The sequence below is a fragment of the Ochotona princeps genome, chromosome 25, assembly GCF_030435755.1.
Source record: "Ochotona princeps isolate mOchPri1 chromosome 25, mOchPri1.hap1, whole genome shotgun sequence".
Taxonomy (NCBI): Eukaryota; Metazoa; Chordata; class Mammalia; order Lagomorpha; family Ochotonidae; genus Ochotona; species Ochotona princeps.
In genome coordinates, this window is record NC_080856.1 from 13149952 (window position 1) to 13171999 (window position 22048).

At 38.6% G+C, this 22048-nt stretch overlaps 1 protein-coding gene across 1 annotated transcript in view; it reads left to right on the forward strand.

Moving 5' to 3' along the window:
• TMEM168 (transmembrane protein 168) overlaps nt 1-21846 on the forward strand; it is a 30703-nt gene extending 8857 nt beyond the window's left edge. Inside the window, exons 3-5 of the mRNA XM_004592455.3 lie at nt 13788-13930; nt 16381-16655; nt 19845-21846. Coding sequence (XP_004592512.2) covers nt 13788-13930; nt 16381-16655; nt 19845-20392 — 966 coding nt within the window. The 3' untranslated portion in view covers nt 20393-21846. The remainder of the gene's footprint in view (nt 1-13787; nt 13931-16380; nt 16656-19844) is intronic.
• The last annotated feature ends 202 nt before the right edge of the window (nt 21847-22048 follow it).

The window sequence follows — 22048 nt, forward strand, 5'->3', positions numbered from 1 at the left end:
TATTAATGATTTGCCTTTATTAATGTTTGTTGACTGTGAACTTTGTGCTGGCATACTGTAGGTGCTGAAATTCTAGGCTGGCAGAGTCTCTAATGCACGGGCAAGAGGCTGGCATATAAACAAACAATTGTGATTCCAGCGTGATAAACACTCTGACTTGAGCACATCAGGTTGGAATGTGGGGCATAAAGAAAGGTCAGCTCTCTGCACCAGTTTGTTGCTGCAGAGTGCTCTCCTGATACGGGTGTTTGAAGGCAGACTTGCCTGGGCCTGGTGCTGTCTAGTCAGTGTGAGCTGGGGAAGGAGCCTCTGTGGGAGTCAGACCAAATGATACGTGTTGGGTGTTGCCTGAGGGAGTCGTCCTTACTGTGCTCCTCATCAGCACCAGGGACTCAGAAGAGCTCGCCTGCCTCCCCTTAACGCTGTTAGTGTCTTTCCCGGATCTAACTACTTTTTCTCAGCTGAGTCAGCCTCATTCCGGCAGAGTGCCTTTCTAAGGTATCAGATCCTATCACCCAAATGCTTTCTTGGTTATCAAATCTGCATGTGTGTGTGTGTATGTGTGTGTGTGTGTCTCTTTATGCAGTAGTTATCTTCAGATGGAGGATGTGTTTGCCTAGGAGTACACAAAAGCTTTCAAGAGAATGTGAGCTAAGGTAATTTTAAGAGTCAATTTCTAGGTTCTCACCTTCCATTCTGCATTTTCCTGAAGTTGATATGATTGAGAACGCCTCTCAACGTAGGCGTGGGGTGGTATCCCATGTTTGTTTGTTTTAAAGATTTATGTATTTATTTGAAAGGCAGAATTAGAAAGAGAGATCCTCCATCTGCTGTTGCACTCTCCTAAATGGCTGCAGTGGCTGAAGCCAGGATCCAGGAGGGTTTGCTGGGTCTCCCACACAGTGCAAGGGCCTGCTGTTGCCAGGTGCCTTAGCAGGGAACTGGATCAGAAATGGTGCAGCCAGGTCTGGAGGTGGCATCCAGATGCCACTGTTGGGAGATTAAGCTGTATGTCAGCCCCTCCCACGTGGTTTTAATTATCTCTAATTACTAGTAATGTTGAGTTGATTATAATATGCATGCTAGCTATTTATTTATTTTTGAATTATCCATCCAAATCTTTTCCCCAGTTTTAAATTTAGTTCTTTTTCTTGATGGAGTGGGTGCAGGGACCCAGACATATTTGCTTATACTTTGAGGTAAGGATATAGGGTTTTTAAAAGATGAATTTCGATTGTTCTACACTTATGTGTTGAAAAGACTCAAGTTTTCCCCTATTGAATTACCTTAGTACCTTTGCCTAGAATCAATGAAAAAAAATTGAAGCCTTGTTTTCCTTCTTATTCTTGTAATATTGATCTACGTGTCTGTTGCTAATGCTGGTGCTTTGCTGTGTCATGAGATATTTTCTAGTGTCCTTTGAAATTTCTTTCTGGATCCATGAGTTAGTTGTGTTTTTCATGTGTTATGCTAGTACTAGGGATTTGTTCCCTTTATTTCTGTGGTTGCTACCTGACTCTGTATGGGTGGAGAATATAATTTCTATGATTTTAGTCTTTTTGGACTTGCTTTATGGCCTGGCATCATATTTTAGTTCATGTTTCTTTGAGAGGAATAAGTACAGTGTTGTTGGGTGGAGAACACTGTAAATATCAGTTGGTTGAGGTGATTGATAATGTTGCTAATGTATCCTGTTATTTGTCTGGTTCTGTCAATATTGAGAGTGAGTAAAATCTACATTATAACTGGTAAACTCTATTTCTGTATTGGCGCATTTTCTGTTCCTATAACAGAATGCATGAGACCGTGTAATTTAGTCAAAAAAAAGAGGTTAATTTTGACGCATGGTTGTGGAAGCTGGGAAATCCCTAATGGAGTGGCTGTTATCTAATAAGGGCTTTATTCTGCTTCAGCCCCTGGCAGAGAAGGTCAACAGAGGGAGCACTTATGAATGGAGGAAAGAGGGGCACAAAGCTCTCAAATGGTTAATCCTTTCCTTCAGCCAAGAGTTAATCCTTTCATGAAGGTCCTGTCCTTGTGACCCTGAAACACTACTCACTAAGTCCCACCTGCCAGCACTGCTACACTGGGGACCAAATTCCAACATGACTTGTAGGAGACAAACCATATTCAACCATAGCAGTTTCCTCATTTTGCCTCATAGCTTCTGATGTTCTTTGCTTACATGCAAATGCATCTTTAGTTGTCACACATCTTAATATAGTGACTTTTTAATCATATCAATATAGTTGAGAAATTATATAACCTATAATCTTTTCAGAATTAACTAGCTGTTTAAAATTTTTTGTTTTTTTATGATACAGTTCCATAGGCTCAGAGATTTTTCCTTCTACCACCTGTTTCCCCATATTTTTACAATAGTATAGTCCTTCAGTAACAGTCACTGCATTCTGCTATTTAAGTGCATCATGACTTTGTAGGTATATTATAGGCAGTGGTAGAAAATCTAGTATTTTATTGTCAAGACGTATTTAACAATTTCATTGGGAGTCCATCTTTGATTTGGGAGTAGAGATGCATACTGCAATGTATCTTCTATGCTAACTTCCATTATACAGTTCCTCTAGGTGAATAGAAGGAGAATTAACTGGCTTTTTACAGAAAAATTTTGTCAACCTTTGTTCTAAATCAATGCCTCTCAAACTGCTTTTTAAAAAAGATTTACGGGGCCCGGCGGCGTGGCCTAGTGGCTAAAGTCCTCACCTTGAAAGCCCCGGGATCCCATATGGGCGCCGGTTCTAATCCCGGCAGCTCCACTTCCCATCCAGCTCCCTGCTTGTGGCCTGAGAAAGCAGTCAAGGACGGCCCAAAGCTTTGGGACCCTGCGGCCGTGTGGGAGACCCGGAAGAGGTTCCTGGTCCTGGCATCGGATTGGCGCGTACCAGCCCGTTGCGGCTCATTTGGGGAGTGAATCATCGGATGGAAGATCTTCCTCTCTGTCTCTCCTCCTCTCTGTATATCTGGCTTTCTAATAATAATAATAATAATAATAAAAAGATTTACGTATTTTTTATTGCAAAGGCAGGTTTACAGAGAGAAGGAAATGAAGATAAATCTTCCATCTGTCGGTTCACTCCCCCAGTGGCTCCAGTGGCCGGGGTTGAGTCAATCCAAAGCCAGGAGCTTCTTGGTATCCCATGCAGTTACAGGATCCCTAGGCTTTAGTCTGTCCTTGACTGCTTTCTCAAGCCACAGACAAGGAGCTGGGTGGGAAGTGGAGCAGCTGGGACACAAACCAGCACCTATATGGGAACCTGGCAGATGCAAGGCAAGGATTTAGCCACTGTGCTATTGCACTGGATCATTTATTTATACATACATATATATATATACACACACATATATATAATAAAATTATATTTATACCTAAATTATATATAATTTTATTACATATATTTTATTTATATGCATAATTTTATTATATATTTTATTTATATATAATTTTATTTATATATAATTTATAATATATTATATAATATATAATTTTATACATTAATATATTATTGAATATATAATTTATTATATATAATTTTATATATTTGAATTTATATATTTATAATAAATATGTAATAAAGTTTATAATGTAATTAAAATAAAAAGTTAATATATACGAATCATGGAAATATATACTATATAAGAATGTAATATATAAATATAATGTATGAATCATATGGAAATCTTACTAAGACTGAAGATTGGATTTCATTACTTTTGAAGAACAGCCAGCAGTTTTGCCTTCATAAAAGTTTTTCAGATGGTGTAGAGACTCCTGGTGAGCTGCACACTTGCTGAGTGCTACTAATTTGTTCAAGACTAATCTACTCGAGTTAACTACATTCTCCAATTGTTGCTATTTGGGAACTGTTATCTCTGGTATAGGCCTTGGGCCTTGGAGGCAGTTTTAAACTTAATTTTAATTTAACCTAACGTTATACAGAAAGAGTTCCCTGCAAACTGCTCTGCTCAGTGTTCTGTGAGATGTTAATGACTGTACTCAGAGAAGTGGTGTTTGAAGAAATACCAAAAGAGACATTTCCAAATCTACTTGACCATGAAATCTTTGCTTCTACCCTTCATTACTCGTGTTGCATACTATCCAGACAGCTTTTAACCTCTGTGTGAAACAGAATGTGGAAACACCTGCTGGATTAGTGCATGTTCAGTCAACTTCCATGATGAAAGAATCAGCAAATTATATATGAAAGACACATAATTAAGATCTTTGTTAGGACAAGACTGTTCTGGGAGTAATAACATCATTGTTAATCCAAGTACATTGTAAGGGCTATCTCAATCTTTAAATTGGATTTTAATTGAAATTTGAATTGGAAATTTTTTTAAACATTCCCGGTGCTGTTGATAGTGAATAACTTTTAAATAATTTAATCTCATTTGTCACATTTCTGTAAGAATGATACTAAAATCCTAAACTCATTTGTTCTCACTGTCCAATTAAAACATCCTGAGTAGCTTTCTACTGGAAGGAACACAGCCAGTTTGACAAGGAAAAAAAAAAGAGAAACAAACAAACAAAACAAAAATCCAGGCAATTACACAGTCATCTTGATTAGGTCAGCTTGTTGGCAATGCCAACGGGACTGGAGGCTAGCTAGGTGCAAGGGATGATGAAGATCTAGATTATGGTGTTGCAGGAAACGTGCTATGAAAAGAACAAGATAGATTATTATCCAAGGAATACCAGATTCTAATGTGGAGCAACATTTTAAAGAAAATTTGCTTGATAATGTGTACATTTTTAAAAATTTTATTTTTGATGATGTTTGCATAGTTGAGCAAGATACATGCCCATGCCGACCACTTATGAGGGTGGGAAGGGTTGAAGAGTAGGGGAAAGTGGATGGTTTGTTTGTACTTTTCTTTTTCTCCTTGCTGTTTCTGGGGGAGGCAGAGAGAGAAGGTGAGAAGCCATGAGAAGCCACAGCCAGCACCCTAAGGATGCAGACAGTCTTACATGGTGGCTAGTCAAGAAGATGGTGAAGAACTGAAAGGAGCCGTGGGAATGTGTAACAGGAGAAAACAAGAATTCCATGGAGTTAATCACCTAGTGGACATTTGTAATTTACAAAACCGCTTCAGTTTGGTTGATTTGCTGTTTTGGGGGAGTTTATATGCTTTTTGAACGTATTTTTAGGGAGTCAGATGTCTTTTTCTTACTGTTAGAGGAGGACAGCAGAACAGATGCATGAGGTTTCTGTGTCTTAGGGAGCGCAGTTGTAACCTGGACCTTATTCCCAAGAAGTGAGCTTGGCCACTTTTCCTTATCTCAAACTATTTACATTTAGAAAAACTTCAGTTGTTAGTAAAGCTAATCGATACATTGGCAAGCAAGTAATTTGCATTAAGGAAAAAATTTCATAGTAATACAGCCATTTCAGTCCACAAATTGTGATTTAAACCAATGCACATACACAGTTTTGAGCACCGCTACCACTATCAAGATGCGGGGCAATTGTGTTACCTCCCAGAAGTCCTCCCAGGCCCCTGCTAGTTAGAAATCCCTGATTTATGTTAATTGCCATTTTCCTACTCCAGAATAATACACACATGAAAACATGTAGTATGTGGCCTCTTGAATCAGTTTCTTAGCATAAATCATGTGAGATTCATTTTTGTTACTGTGCATATCAGTACATTTTTCATCCTTATTGCTGGGCAGTTTATCCGTGACTCAGTTGAGGGAGATTGAAATGACAGGTTTGGGTAATTATGAACAAAGCTGCTGCAAACGTTCGTATATAGGATTTTGTGTTAACATAAGCTTATGTGTGAGAGTAGCTTGGGGTTAGTGTTCATGTTTTATGTTTAAGAAGCTGCGAGCTGCTTTTCCAAAGGGCTGTACTGTTTTGCGTTCCTAACAGCAGTGTGTGGGAGTTCCAGGTGCTCCACATACCCAGCAGTGCTTAATATTTTCTATTTGGTTTTTAACCGTTCTGTAAGCTGGCCAATAGCAATTTGTTGTGGTTTTATTTTCCATTTACTCAGTGACTAATGATGTTAAAATGTTTTCATGTGCTTACTGGCCAACTGTATGCCATCCTTATTAAGGTACCTGTCAGTATCTCTTGGCCATGTAACCGTGGGTTATTTGCTTCGCACTGAGTTCTAAGAGTGTTTTGTTTGTTTTACACACAAGCCTCACATCAGCTATATACAAGGACTCTTGAAAAATTCATGAAAAATGCTCATTATGAAAAATCTATTCTTGGATTTCAGTGTTTTTTGCACCAAAATAAACTTTTATTTCCATTTCCCTGCAAACTTTAAGTACTCTCATATGTCTTGTATATGTTTTATCTCAGTGTGATTTGCTTTTTCATCATCTTACCGTGTTCACATAGCAAAAGTTTTTAATTTTGGTATACTTCAGGTCATCATTTTTTTTCCTCAAATGAATCATATGTTGATGTCATAACTAAAAAAGCTTTGCCTGATCTCATTTGAAGGATCATTTTTCTAACCCTATCGGAATAGCTTTGTTTTTTGTTAGTTTTCCTGAACGTAATATTTTCGGAATGAGTCAATAGTCATTTACATTAAAAAGCTAGAATTTCACCATTAACTTCTGTTGTGTTTTCTTTATAATCCTCTAAAATGCAACATCACAGCTGTCGTTTCTTGCAATTTGTATTATACTCATTGAATGTGCTATTTGCTTTCCTCTTTTAAACTTTTTTCCTCAAATAAGTCCATCAGAAAGGCAGTACCATAGCATTTGATGCCGGTTTTATTGCTCAGCCATAGGCTGTTATAATTGATAATTCACAGAAGGATGAAACCGGGAAAAGTATGTAGATATTGAAGAGCCCCATGGCTCGTTCTTACGTTTAGGAATTCTCCATGTGATCTTTCACGTGAGACTTTATATGCCTTTCCTTGCCGAGCCATTGTCATTTGCAGACTGAATGGGGACTTGATACAGATTTTCATAGGAGCCCTTTTCACGCAAGCCAGAGGAACCATCACTGTGGATTTCTTCAAAGGGGCAGCAGTGCAGTCACCGTGGCTGACAGGTGTCTTTAAGGTCAGCTTCTTATCTGTGTAAGGCGGGGCTGGCAAACACCCAGCCCTCAGCCCCGGAAGGCCACAAATCAGTTGGCCCAGGCCTGGCAGGGCAATTGTGTGGGACTAGTTTTTCAGTTGATAACTTCGTATGGCCCTTGGCAGAGAGGTCCTTTCTGAGGCAGCACAGCTACGTTTCTAGCAAGACGGCAGGGATCAGCCATCTCGGTTCATTGTGCAGGAGGAACAGGAGGCTTAACGGTGGCCAAACTACAAGTGTTCATTTTTTATAAATTTGTTTGATTTCTCTTCCTAACACTTCGAGCTGTTTTCATCTAGGTGAGAGGACACTAACTCTTAGCCTGTAGCTAAAATGTTATGTTTTATCACTTGGGCTAGAACACTATGAAATAGCAAGTCTTGGTCTGCTTTATGTTCCTGTAACAGAATACTACAGAATGAGTGATGTATAGAGGAAGTCTTCATCACAGCTGTGGAAACTGGAATGTCCGGTGGCAGAGTGCCATCATCTGGTGAGGGCCATTTCGTTGTGTCACCTGGGGTGCAGAGAGAGGGCAGGGAAGGCCAAAAGATCTAACTTACAGCTTCAAGCCTCCTGTTTGGCAGTAATCCACTGCTGAGCTCTCCTCATGGCCCAAACACCTCCTGCTGGCCTGCATACTGCTGCGCTGGGGGTTGTCTCCAATGCGTGCTTTGGGGGCTACATTCAGAGCAGTCGCAGTAGAGGCTCCTTTCTGCCCCAAACTCATACCTGAATATTGTTTTCTTCAGGAGGAAAGAACATGATACAATCTTTCATCACTCAACAACTAGAATGAGTTCTGAGAAATGCAATCCCAGACAAGTTCATTTTTACACAAAGCGTACTTGCACAAACATATGGTTTGGTCAGTCACTCCATGTGACCTCTTGTTGAAATCAGAGATGGTCTAAACACAAAAGGTGTGAGGATTCTGCCAGCTTGATACAATGAGGTTTTTCAGTAAACATTTTTTTAAATGAGTGTACCCTAAGTTGCAAAGTATAATGTAGCAAATAAATAAACCAGCAGTGTCGTTTGTTATCATTATGAAGTGCTATCTATTACATGTAATTGGACCTGACAGCAAAGTTAAACTGTTTATGTCAGCCTCAACCCAAGTTGCTGAGTAATGGGTTGTACTGCCATATTCCAAGGGCTGTGGTGGCTAGGCAACACTTTTCAGCTCTGTTACAATCTTACAAGAGCACCTAACGGGTAACTTCTTTATACCGAGATGGTGTATGGGGTTTGTTGACTGAAATGTCGTTATCTGGTGTCATTACCTCTAACATTCAACTAGTCTTCCAGCTTATAAGAACAGTTTAAAATGATTACAGGTTTTCCATTTTTGCCATTTTAATAATGGCATTTGTTCGTGGTTACATGTGTGCTGAGCGTCTTTCTCTGTGTGTACTGGATTGGCCTTCATTCACCTTATCCTCACGACTCTGAGATAGGTACCCTAACTGTTAGTGTTCCCAAGAGGAGCAAGTGCTTGCCTTGAGGAAGCCGGTTTGGCCGGTGGGAAGCCACACACAGTACCTTCCCCACCTTTACTGCTGCTCACTTGGTTTCATGGACTTTTAGAGTTGGAAATGAGCACAGAGTAGTTAATGTCTCTATTCTATATTTGGACAAATCAATAGCTTGAATTTTATTCAAACATTGCTCTTTCACTTTTGTGTTCCGAAATTTTTATTATTAGATATTTTTATTTGAAAGGCAGAGCTACAGAGAACTCCCATCTGCCTATTTGTTCCCCAAATTACCTCTGAGGGTCAGAATTCAGTCAGGCTGAAGCCATGATTGGAAAACTCCCCCTGGGACTCCCGCAGGGTGGCAGGAATGTCATTACTGGAGCTTTTACCTACTGTCTCCCAGGGCAGTGCATTAGCAGAGAGTTGGACTCGGAACTGGGACTTGAACCCAGGCACTCTCATAGGGGTTGCAGGTGCCGCAATAGGCATCTTAAACACTATACCCGGTGCCTGTCCCGTTTACCTTTAAGGATCTGCTACTAGAAGATAGATTGCTAATATATCCACGGGGATCTTAACAGCTACACATAAAGGTTTCAACAACAGTAGTCATCAAGGTTAAAAAGTAATAACTGTTGAGTTTTTTGTTGTTTTGTTCATAATGACCTCATTTCAGTGGTCAAATGCTTCATTGCATAGCAACATTTATTGTGCTAGACATATTTTATGTATGTCTAATCTATAGAATAGCTCATAAAATAAGTATACCCTTTTTATGGATTCAGGAAATCAAGACTATAAAGGTTAATTAACTTGTTCACATACACACAGATGGTAAGTGGCTGAGTGAGCTTGATTGAACCAAAGTCTAACAGCAAAACTTGAATCCTTTCCATTACAGCCTACCGCTTCTACATAAAAAGTCACTTCCATTATAAAACTACAAAGCAGCTTTGGAATGTTAAAATGCCGGAACCAAGCAAAGCTGTGCAAGTTGTCTGTGTTTTCTTAACTCTAGGTTTCTCACACTGAATAGTGTAGTATGTCCCTTCACATATTGCTTTATCATACACGTTCCTGTTTCTTGGGGTTCACTTTCTTTGTATGTTTTCTAAACCTGGGTGATTTACTATAGCACTTAGGAAAAATACTTCTAAACAAGAATTAGATAGTGCTTGATGCAAATGCCAGATTTGCTACATGAAACTGTGACACTGGTATTCATATGTTGCATAATGATGTTGCCCCTATTACTAGAAAAATCTTAGGATACACAGTGTTGATTATGTGACCGTAACTTGCAGATGCAGCTAGGATCATCAGCGGCCTAAACCTACTTTTATCCAAAGGATACTGCTTACACTTGTTTGTTGTTCGCTACGATGTGCAGTTTGTATTTGTTCCAAAATTCCATCCCTGTCTTCTGATTTGACAGTGACCTTAGGCTGGTTTAGAGAAGTGAAGAAGGAAAAGTACTTAGACTTGGTGGCTTTCATCAGAAGAGCTGGTCTGAGTGTAGTCAGTACTTCAGAGTAACAAGGCCTCTGAGTTGAAGCTGTGAAGGCCCGAAGCCAGGGCAATTGACGCTTTCTGGGTGTGGCAAGTAAATAAAGCATCCCAAGTTTGTTCTGGCTTTCCCTGAACACATTCACCATCTGTTCTGTTAAGATGGTAGCTTTTTTTTTAATTGCCAACTACGTTCATGTTTTTTGCGTGTGTTGCATTAATATTTAATATTGTTTCTCTAAGCTTGCTTACACAAAATACCTAATGAAAGTAATGATTTTCTCCTAAGAATTTTTCTTTTTGCAAATTTATGACAGCATAAAATTCTTGATTTTCCAAGGGTTTGTTAATATAAAAATGAAGTAATGATAGATTGCCTATCATCTATAAATTGTAGCTAGTAACCCCCTAAATACCTACTTTAGTTCTACTGTGTTAAGTATTATTTTTGGTGCTGTATAACAAGATAATGAATAATATCACCATTTTAATTAGAATTTTAAATTAGTTATTCTCCTGTTATGTGCAAATTGGTCATCAAACTATCTTTTACTTAGTTAACTACAAATGAAACTCTTAATACCTTCTTAAACTGGTTAAAAAAACATGTATTTCACAGTATCTCAGTAGCTTGAAAATTCTTTATATGAGAATCAGAAAGACCAATTTCTACATGGGACATATTTAGATAAATAGGGTCGTGTTTAAAAATAAATATTTTAGCCCTGCTTTTTTTCTTTTAAATTGCTTTTTATGACCGGGTTTCATAGGTTCTGGGATTCCCCCAACCCTTCCCCCCACCCCCCCATGTTGGATTCCTCCACATTGTTGCCATAGTACACTTCATATCCAGTCCTGACTCCTTCATTGCGAGCGTGTACCATGCAGAGTCCAGCCTCTTATTGTCCGGATAGTTTCAGCAGCTTCCTTGGGAGAACATCCCTGGTCTGAAAGTAGAACTGGCAGAATATCATCCCCTTCAGTGAAAGGCCCTGCTTTTAAAAATGGCATTTGGGTGAACAGAAAAGACTGATTTCTCTTTGCTCTTCCCTGCTTTGCAATAGATAAATAATAAGCATTTTTTAAAAATTCCGCTGAAGATTATGAAAGATGACTTGAATAAATGGGAAAACATGTTGTACGTTCCAGGATAAGAAACCTCAATGCTGTTCCTGGCAGATATTTGTCAGTGTATTGGAAATGACGTTCACAGCTATGCCGCAGTTCTTGGCCTCCTCGGGAGCAAAAATGAGGACTTCTAAAATGGGCTCGCTGGGAAATTATCGTCCACTTTAACCAAACATATTGAAGGAAAAGGTGGTGCCACATATATTAGGGTACTTGAAAAAATTGTGGAAAAATGAATTGAAACATGCTTATTTTAGTACAAAGAAATTTTCAAATCTTTGCATTTCCATGAATTCCTTGAAGATGTCCTGTATACATGGATTTATTTTGTGGGTGCACTCCAATGCCCTTCTAATTCCATTCTCCAGTAATATTTTTTTGAAGTACCCTTTTAGAACAGTTAATGATAAAACCTGGATTAATATGTGTTTATTTTATATGATGTGCTCTCTGAAAGAAAAAAACAGAATCCCCTCTTGGAGAAAGTGTCATTTTTCTAGGCCTAAAGTAAACCATATGATATCTAAGTTTTTAACATGCAGTATTCAGTTCATAAAATGATCAGGTGTCCCGACATAGCACCAGCAGTAAGCAGCAGCAGAACCAAGAAAAGGTAGAAAAGAATCTTGGAGCAAAATCTATTAAAATGATCAAACATAAAACCACATACATACTACGTTGAAAAAATTAATGGTAACTTATGTTAGGAAACTAAACAGTGACAAGGCAGAATAAAAAAAATAGAGTCTCCGACGTTGCTAGCAGCAAACTGCAATTGATTACAGCAGGCAGAAGTGAGTGTTAGTGAGGTGGAAGATGTGAAGAGCAGGAAGGTGGGGATGTGGAAAATACCGAAGAGAAGGGATGGAGAAGATGATGTAGTGGAAAGATCTCCTGTGTGTTGAGAGTCCCAGAAAAGGGGGCGGGGAGAGAAGAGAAAGAGAAGGAAATCCCCAGTCAAGAAAGTGCTTGATTTATGGTAAAAAGCTTGACCATTCCGTCAGGTAGAATGGTATTTTCAGTAATTGGTTCTTGGACGATTAAATTGGGTCATTTTCATAAGCATCAGTCAGCTAAATTTAGATGGCAGACCTAAACGTGAAGGGCAGAACAAAGCCTGTAGAGGGTAATATAAAATACGTTTTTTTATTTAGCTTTGTTTTAAAATATTATTTTGATTTGATTTGATTTGAAACATCATCCTCAGTTGGTTCACTCCCCAGATGCCCGCAGCAGCTGAGGCTGATCCGGCAGGTGCCGTCTTGCATGTGGGTGGTGGGGACCCAAGCCGCTGCCTCCGGGATACGCAGTTAGCAAGGAGCTGATGACTGGCAGTGGAGATTGGAGTCAAACCCAGGGCTGTGATGCGGGAAGAAGGCAGCCCAGATGCTCCATCAGATGCCCATCCCTTAAGTAGTGGCTTGATAATGTGGGGAGAGGGCAACTTAACAAGACACAAAACAACACATTACAATTAAGAACTTAAGCAGAAGCACTTAAGGGAGTCGGAGAAGGGAAAAGGTGCTTTCAGTACAGCCAAAGACTGAGCTGACACATGTAAAAACAAATCAAAGCTATGTAAGCCAGTGAGAAAACGTTCCAGCCCGTGGAAAAGCAAACAAAATATTTAACAGCCAAGGATGAAACCCAGATGAACAAAGATATTTCATGAGTAACCAAAGAACATATTTTTTCTAGTTTTGTTTGTAATAATGGCAGTGTTTAAGCAAGCAAAAAATCAGTGGTACAGGCTCAGCTAAAATTAGACCTAATGTTGGAATGGCTATACAGGTGATTTAGAATTATGTTAATAAGCTGACAATATGCTAAATTCACAGAATATCATTCCATTTTGAAGGGAAAATCCTACGGTAATGTGCACACACATGAATATGTATTTGTAAAAATAAATATTGCATTAAGTCTGGAAATATTTCAAAAGTTCATATTATATAGTGATGACACTTGAAATTTTAATCATGTTCTCTTTTTATAAATGAGATATGTACTGTGTTATTGATCGTTTATAAACTTGAATATGCCAAAATAAGGCACAATATCCATTTTTTCATTATACAAGTCAGTTTTCCATTTTTAATCAGTTTTTTATTTCTTTAAAATTTTGATGAGGTGAGCCATGCTTCAGTGTTAAAGAAAAGTGTTCCTGCATTTAGGTTTTATATTATGTGCAACAGGAATGCAGAACAGAAAATGTGGAACTGTGTTGGAATTCTAAAGGTATAATTCAGGACTTCACACTCTTAAATGGGGCCTTTGCAGTTAATGCCTAATCTTTCCCTGTTGGGATTTCTGCTTCCCTGTTTCCCATTGTCCTTTTAGGGTGCATGAATGCTGTTCATTAATTTTCTTTTGGGCTCTGTAGAAATTAAAGTGTTTTTAAAGATAAATTCTAAGAATGAAACAGTTCATTTGGCTGATTAAGCTGACTTCTCTGCTATAGCATACAATTGGTTTTAAATTAATTACTATTTTTATTCTTTTGGGGTGTAGAGGTAAAAGTATGAGTCTATATACAAGTTACAATTAGATACTGACATTTACTCTAAGACATTGTTTTCAATTTCTTTCAGCAAACAAATGGCATCTTCTTGAGCATGTTTTTAATTGTTTTGCCGTTGGAATCTATGGCCCATGGACTCTTCCACGAACTGGGCAACTGTTTGGGAGGAACGTCTGTTGGATACGCCATTGTGATTCCCACCAACTTCTGCAGGTACAGTAATGTAGGATGGTTAATAGTGACTTCTGATCGTAACTTTTTTCTAAGGATTTATATATTTTTATTGGAAAGTCATATATACAGAGAGGAAGATCTTCCATCCTCTGGCTCACTCCCCAAGTGGCTGCCAGGGCTGAAACTGAGCCAATCCCAAGCCAGAAGCCACGAGCCTCTTCTGGATCTCCCACATGGGTGCAGGGTCCCAAGGCTTTGGGCCATTCTCTACTGCTTTCCCAGGCCTAAAACAGGGAAATGGATGAGAAGTGAGGGCACTGGGCCAATTCTATCCTGGTACATTCAAGGTGAGGACTTTAGCCACTAGGCTACCATGCTGGGCCCAACATTTCTTAGTATTTCCATACAAATGAATTAAACAAAATAACTCATTTTTCTTCAAAGCTGTTTTCAAGATATAGCCTGTATAGCCTGTTGCATTTCTTTACCCCAAATTTTTAAAAGGCCTTAAGAGGAATATTTAATATTCAATTTAAGTATTTTGATAAGTTTGATTACCTTACATGTTAACCAGAAATCAATATACATGTATAAGTAGTACTCCATGTGTTTTATATATATGTATACACACACACACACACGCATATATGGTATGGTTACTACTACAGATTACAAATATGGAACATACTATTTTAAGCAAAAACTAAGCTGTTACTAGAACAGTATTAATAACACAAGAAGTAAAATGTAAGTATGTCAGATCCCTGATAGGAAAATTCTTTTTCTGGATAGCTGTGAGGATTTTTTCCCCTTGCATCATCAGTTATCAGTTGTATTTTTATAAGGCTTGGTTTAATATTTTTACTGTACTTTTTTTTTTTTGCATTTGTTTTAAGATTACATCTAAATCTCCAATTAATGTTCTGTAATATATAGGCAGCTGGTCTAATTTTTAGTAGTTGTTTTTAAATGCCATTAATAATTTTTCTGTTATTTATATACCCTGTCATTAAACATGAATACAACTTTATAATTTGTATTTTTAGTGCAAATATTATTTGTGTAATTTTAAAATATTTCATTTTACCTATTAAAATTTTTTTTTAAGAATAAACTGTTTAGAGCCTGGCGCAATAGTGTTCCTAGCCTTGCACGAGCCAGGATCCCATATGGGCACTGGGATTAGAACCAGTGGCCCTGCTTCCCATCCAGCTCCCTGTTTGTGGCCTGGGAAAGCAGTCGAGGATGGCCCAAAGCCTTGGGACCCTGCACCCACGTGGGAGACCCGGATGAGCTACTGGCTCCTGGCTTCAGATTGGCTCAGCTCCAGCCGTTGTGGTTACTTGGGGAGTGAATCAATGGACGGGAGATCTTCCTCTCTGTATATCTGCCTTTCCAATAAAAATAAAGTCTTTTTAAAAAAAAGAATAATATGTTTAAATTCCACCCAGATGTTCTTGAAACGCTTGCTATAGGGCCCGGCGGCATGGCCTAGCGGCTAAAGTCCTCGCCTTGAAAGCCCCGGGATCCCATAGGGGTGCCGGTTCTAATCCCGGCAGCTCCACTTCCCGTGCAGCTCCCTGCTTGTGGCCTGGGAAGGCAGTCGAGGACGGCCCAAAGCTTTGGGACCCTGCGGCCGTGTGGGAGACCCGGAAGAGGTTCCTGGTCCTGGCATCGGATTGGCGTGTACCGGCCCATTGCGGCTCACTTGGGGAGTGAATCATCGGATGGAAGATCTTCCTCTCTGTCTCTCCTCCTCTCTGTATATCCGGCTTTCCAATAACAATAAAAAATCTTTAAAAAAAGAAAAAAAAAGAAACGCTTGCTATAATCTCGTGTTTAAAAAATGTTGTCCTGAGGCCCAGCATGGTAGCCTAGTGGCTAAAGTCCTCATGTTGCATGAGCCCCAATCCCATATGCATGTTGCTTCTTGTCTCAGTTGCCCCACTTCCCATCCAGCTCCCTGTTTGTGGCCTGGGAAAGCAGTCAAGGATGGCCCAAAGCCTTGGGACCCTGCACCCATGTGGGAGACCCGATGAGGCTCCTAGCCTCAGATTGGCTCAGTTTTGGCCCCTGTGGGTATTTGGGAAGTGAACCAGTGGGTGAAGGTCTTTCTGTCTCTCCTCTTTGTAAATCTGATTCTCCAATGAAAATTTAAAAATCTTAAAAAAAATGTTATCCAGTATCTGCTATTTCGTAAGAAATCATAAAGAGCAAAAATTATATATGAATTTGGAGGTATTCTCCCAGCACTTAGATCGGTTATTTTATGATAAGAAGTAAGCTTCTTAGAAACAGGGTTTTGAGTTTCTACTGTTAATTTTTAGCACCATAGGAATTTTGGAAAAACTAATTTCTCAGAATGCTTCCCTCATAGTAGTTAGTAGCAACTGTTAGAATTCTGAGGTGATCAGTGACTGAATGATGGATGCCATGGAACATGGAAAGTATCTTAAACGCCCAAATGCCTTTTTTTCCCTCTCCTTTAGCCCTGACGGTCAGCCAACACTGCTCCCACCAGAACACGTACAGGAGTTAAATCTGAGATCTACTGGCATGCTCAACGCCATCCAAAGGTTTTTTGCGTATCATATGATTGAGACGTATGGATGTGACTATTCCACAAGTGGACTGTCTTTCGATACTCTGCATTCCAAACTGAAATCTTTCCTGGAACTACGAACTGTAGATGGACCTAGACATGACACATACGTGTTGTATTACAGCGGGCACACCCATGGTTCAGGAGAGTGGGCCCTAGCAGGTAAAGCCACCTGTAGCAGGTTCACTGTCATAAAGATATGCATAGAAGTGTTTGTGTAACCTGTTCTTCACACAGAGACATTACATTTCTCCATTTTTCTCTTCATGGTTTTCCAGGCACACATATAAGTCTGTTTTGTTTTCCTTTTCTCTGTCATATCTATTTAGAATAATTTTAATAATCTCTAATGACTTGGTTATGAGAACTATACCTTGAACTATTTGTGAAAAAGAAATTCTGCCTGATTTGAGACTTAAAATTGGTTTCCCTAACACCTTCCACTAATTCTATGCCATATTTGTAACTGGGACTTTATTTTAAGGAACATACTGTTTGAATGTTGAATAACTCACTAACTTTCTAGGAGAAAAGGTGAACATTTGCTGTTGGGCACCTCAGCATCAGCTATGTAATGCTAAGTACTTTATAAGTACTATGTAAGAAGTAGACTTACATCAGCTTTTTCCTTTCCTAGGAAGTCAGAAATTTACTCTGTAATTCATTATTAATTTTCCTTCATGATTTGTTAGAAATAATTTATGAAATCTTAACTCTACAATAAAGCTGCATTTTAGATAAATGTCTAACAGATACATTTTGAAATAACGTATAGCATTTTTTGAAGGATGCTACCATTAAATTGACTTTATGGCATTTCTTTGTTAGCCAGGAAGACCTGTTCCTGTGTTACTGTCTTTGTTGGAGTATTTATCTTCAGTAAAAAAGAGATGTGGAGAAAGCCTAGCCCAACAGGGTCCTCCCTTATGTCTAAATCAGCAAGTGTCAGGCCTGCCCTGGAGCAGCAGGCTTACCGCAGTTACTTGTGTTGAAGTTGGCCCAGAAGCTCTGTTTTCAGTTAGTTCTTACCCTGGCTTCTTTCACATAGAGCCTCAATGGCCCATTTGCCTCACAAATAACATGGAACATTCCTACTCCAAGGAAATTCTTCATTTATTCCCAGCTGAATGGCAAAGAACTTTAAACCCCAGGAATTTATTAATAGTTCAGCAACCTTCGAAATAAGAAACAGGACTGCATTTTAGTTGGGTTAGCAAGTCATCACCACTCCAGAACTAAATGCCTATCAGGGAAACAAATTATCCTTCATCACATTCCTTTACTGATAGCACTTAGAATATGTAGTCTTACCATTTGTGGTGTTTTGGAATAAGGAACCTAGTATTTTTGCCTCTTTGCTTGAGGGTAAAAAGCAATTGTAGTAGATGCAAGAGAAACAGAAATAAATGAAATAAATGTAATCTCTAATGCAGTTTATCATAGATAAAGCCTTTAAACAGCAGTCTCAGCTGCTTGAAATGCATCAGAGAGCCTTTTGTCTGAAATGGACTCCGGTGCTTTACATCTGGGCCAAAGCCAAGAGAAAGGCCAAACAAAAGAAAATGAGAAACGTTAAAAAGCTTTAATGCTCCGTTTTCTCTCTTGTTGATAGCTTGTCGATTTGTGAAAGAGAATTAGGGTAGAATGTGCTAAACAACATTTATTGAAATTGTGAAAAATGTTAGGCAATGATGTTTTGTGGCTAATGAAATTTATATAATGATTCTTGTTGTTAATATCCTTTAATCTCTTAGAGAAATTTAGCTGGGAAAGCTTTAATGAAAAATTAATATCTAGCCACTTTTAATAAAAAAAGTATCTTCTGAAATTACCACTGAAGCAACACGCCATGCGGGAAACCGCGTATTTGAAACCGTGCCTCTGACATGAGACACATGCATGTTAATGAGCAGCTCACAGACACGTTCCAGAGAGTCTAAAATGTAGCATGCTGATGCAGAAAAAAAGAAAATTCATTAAAAAATGGGATGCGGTCTGGCTGAAGAGATCGTGTTACTATCTGAGAGAGAGTTTTACTTCCATGGCATTAGCAAAACACCATGGCTGCTTTGGCTACAGATACACATTCTGAAGTTTGATTGTTGAATGTTTTGCTAGTAAATTGTCACGTATTAAAACTTTCTTTAATTATAAAAGCAACATAGCTAAGTGTGAGCATTTTAGGAAATATAAAACAACCAGACATCCAAGTGCCCCACTCTAGTTATGTAAACTTTTGTAGATATGCTTCTGTATCTTGTTTTTCCTGCCAGTATAAAGACATTTTCTCACCACTAAAACCTTAATTCATCTTCATTCCGCCTTTCGGATTCTGCGCTCCCTAACCTGTCAGTGGGAGGAAGATCATTATTTGTCATTTTTTTGCCCCATTTTTTGCTTCCATATGGTAGATTTCTAGTGTAGGGATCACTGTGCCTGTGCAGTATTGAGACTGAGCCAGGACTGAGATCAGGTGAGAGCAGCATAAACTGAGGGGAGCACTAGAGACTGATTAACCAAAGATATTTCAATGTGATATGCTGAATTATCACAATTGGTGCTCCCCCCAAAAAAATCCTCAACAAATGTAACACATACTAGCTATGTAAAAATGACTAGAAAATTATTACCTTAGTCCTTCCTTGTGTGTATGTGTGTATTTCTTTTGTGCTTCATGTATAAAATTCATTTAACTATAAGTCTGTTCTTTCACCCAGTGTAGATAGTGTTTCTTTTTCTTTTAATGGGGACCTATGTGTGAGGGTGGAAAACTGTCGTCAGCGTGTGGAACAGAGGTTGACAGATAGTTCTTGTAGAATGCCGGTAAGTTTTGGCTTTGTAAGCCTCACTTCTGCTGTCGCAAACTGAAAGTAATCATAGAATGTAAATGGATGAATGTGGTTGAGCTGTTACTGATGGAAATAATTGTATGAAATTTAAAATTTCTGTAATTTTTACTTCACAAACTGCTATTTTGTTTTTTTCTTTCAACTACCTAAAAATACAAAACTTTACTCTTAGCTTGCAGGGCATACAGAAGCAAGTAGCAGGCTGCATTTGGCTAACAAGTCTGTTTGCTACCTCAGATGTAGAATATTAGCTTTCCTATTTTATCAGTAAGTTTAACAATATAATACAATTTTTAACTTATAGTGTATCCCCTTTTTAATGTAACAAGTACGATTTTATACCTGAAATTAAAAATTTGCTTTTAAAAATATCTTCTACAAAGATATTTTGAAAGTGACACATTTTCATCTTTTTTTTTTTGCTTACATATTTAATTCTAAGAATTAAAAAACCACTTGAGAGGCTTCAGAAATTGTACTGTGAAATTTTCTTTTGTTCCAGGTGGAGACATACTACGGCTTGAGACACTTTTAGAGTGGTGGAGAGAAAAGAATGGTTCCTTCTGTTCTCGGCTGATTATCGTCTTAGACTGTGAGAATTCAGCTCCTTGGGTGAAAGAAGTGAGAAAAATCAATGACCTGTATATTGCTGTGCAAGGAGCAGAGATGACAAAGACCATTGATATTGAAGAAGCTGACCCGCCACAACTGGGTGACTTTACAAAAGACTGGGTGGAATACAACTGCAACTCTGGTCATAACATCTGCTGGACAGAAAAGGGCCGCACCGTGAAGGCAGTTTACGGTGTGTCCAAACGCTGGAGTGACTACACTCTGCATTTGCCAACAGGAAGTGACGTGGCCAAGCACTGGATGCTTCACTTTCCTCGCATTACATACCCACTTGTGCATCTGGCCAATTGGTTGTGTGGTCTGAACCTCTTTTGGATCTGCAAAACTTGTTTTAGGTGCTTGAAAAGATTAAAAATGAGTTGGTTTCTTCCTACTGTGCTGGACACGGGACAAGGCTTCAAACTTGTCAAATCTTAGTTTGGACCCCAACATGGAATGTTGCTGAATTCATACTACCAGTGTCACTAACTTGCCATTTTTTGTATGCTGTTTTTTTTAATTTGTGGAAAATACTGTCCTATTTCAGTAGCTGCCCTCACTTTATTTTTTCTCAAGTAATTATAGTGTATGTAAGGTATTGGGAATAAGCATTATTTTGTACTAAAAGTTGGTTCGGAGTCAAATGCTAACTGTGGAAATGCATAAGAGATGTTAAAAATAACTGCACTTCCAGGAATGTTTTCATATGCCTCTAATGGAAAGACGCCCGTTTTCTATACGCTCTAATGGCCAATGAAAAAGTACTAATGCCTTATTTTCTAGGCATAAAGAACGTAGACCGACAAATTTGTTTGCCACTTTAGGAAAAGTATCAGTTTACTTACAGAAGATTTTCATGAATAATAGGTTTGAATTTTAAGACTATTGGAAGAACAGCAAACTCTTTCTAGCAAAAGGAGGAAGCCTGCAAGCAAAACAAACGTAGGCTTCCCTTACACTCATTGCGTTCCAGGGTCTTGGTGTGACCTGTGACCAGTGCAGCTGGCAAGCCAAGATTATTTATCAAATCAGAACGTTCTTCATGCAGGTAACTCCTAAGGGGCTAACCCCTGTGGGTTTCTTCCTCACGCCGTTGATGAGGGCCTCTAGAAACGCTGGTAATCGGGGAGTCTCAGGTAATGTTTTACTAAAGAACAGTGTTTTCAGCCAGAAATTGCTTCCGAATAGATTGTCTTCTTTTTTGCAAAAAGTACTGATAAAGGAAATTTAGCAATTTCTCAGTAACAGTCCATTTTAATGTGACTATTCAATTTTAAATATTCAGAAAAGATTTTGATATCATCAGAGTTAATGCTCTGCTAGGAAAAGTATTTTTTAAGTTCCCTTCACTTGATTGACATTTTTTCTACTGAAGGCCAAAAGATAGGAAACAGGTCAGTTTCTTTCTAGTGTACGTGTGATGTATTATGTTAAAAAAAAAAAAGGATTCACATTGGTAATTTTAGTTCAGCATAATGGTGTTATAATTTTTTAAACTTAATTCAGTGTTCTGTCTGTTTAAGGCAGGTACTGTTCAGGGTATCTCTCAAGTGGTAATTCATTTCATGTTCCCTTCCAATAATCCTTACATTCTAAGTTATTATCTTTGAGAATTAACAAGAGGGGAACAATTAAATTGAGAGATAATCTAATCTTTGTTATTGAAATGGTGTAGCTTCTCACCATTGAAGTCATTTTCCATGTTCGAAGAAAGGAAATAATCCGTCCACTATTTGCTACCTGGTGACTTGAAAATTGAACTTTTAGTTGGAAGTCACTTAGGATCAGGGAACTTCTATACCACTATCTATGCATCATTGTTAGAATCTGTTATTTCTATGTAATTGAATATGATTTTCCTAATGTTTTGAATAAAATTTTGTTAAAAATTAGTTTTCCATTTAATGTGTAAATTACAGCTTCTGTTAGTTTAGAATATTAAAAGTGGAAGTTGGGCCCCAGCATGATAGCCTAGTGGCTAAAGTTCTCCCCTAACACACGCCAGGATCCCATATGGGTGCTGGTTCTAATTGGGGCAGCCCCACTTCCCACTAGCTTCCTGCTTGCCACCTGGGAAAGCAGTCAAGGTTGGTC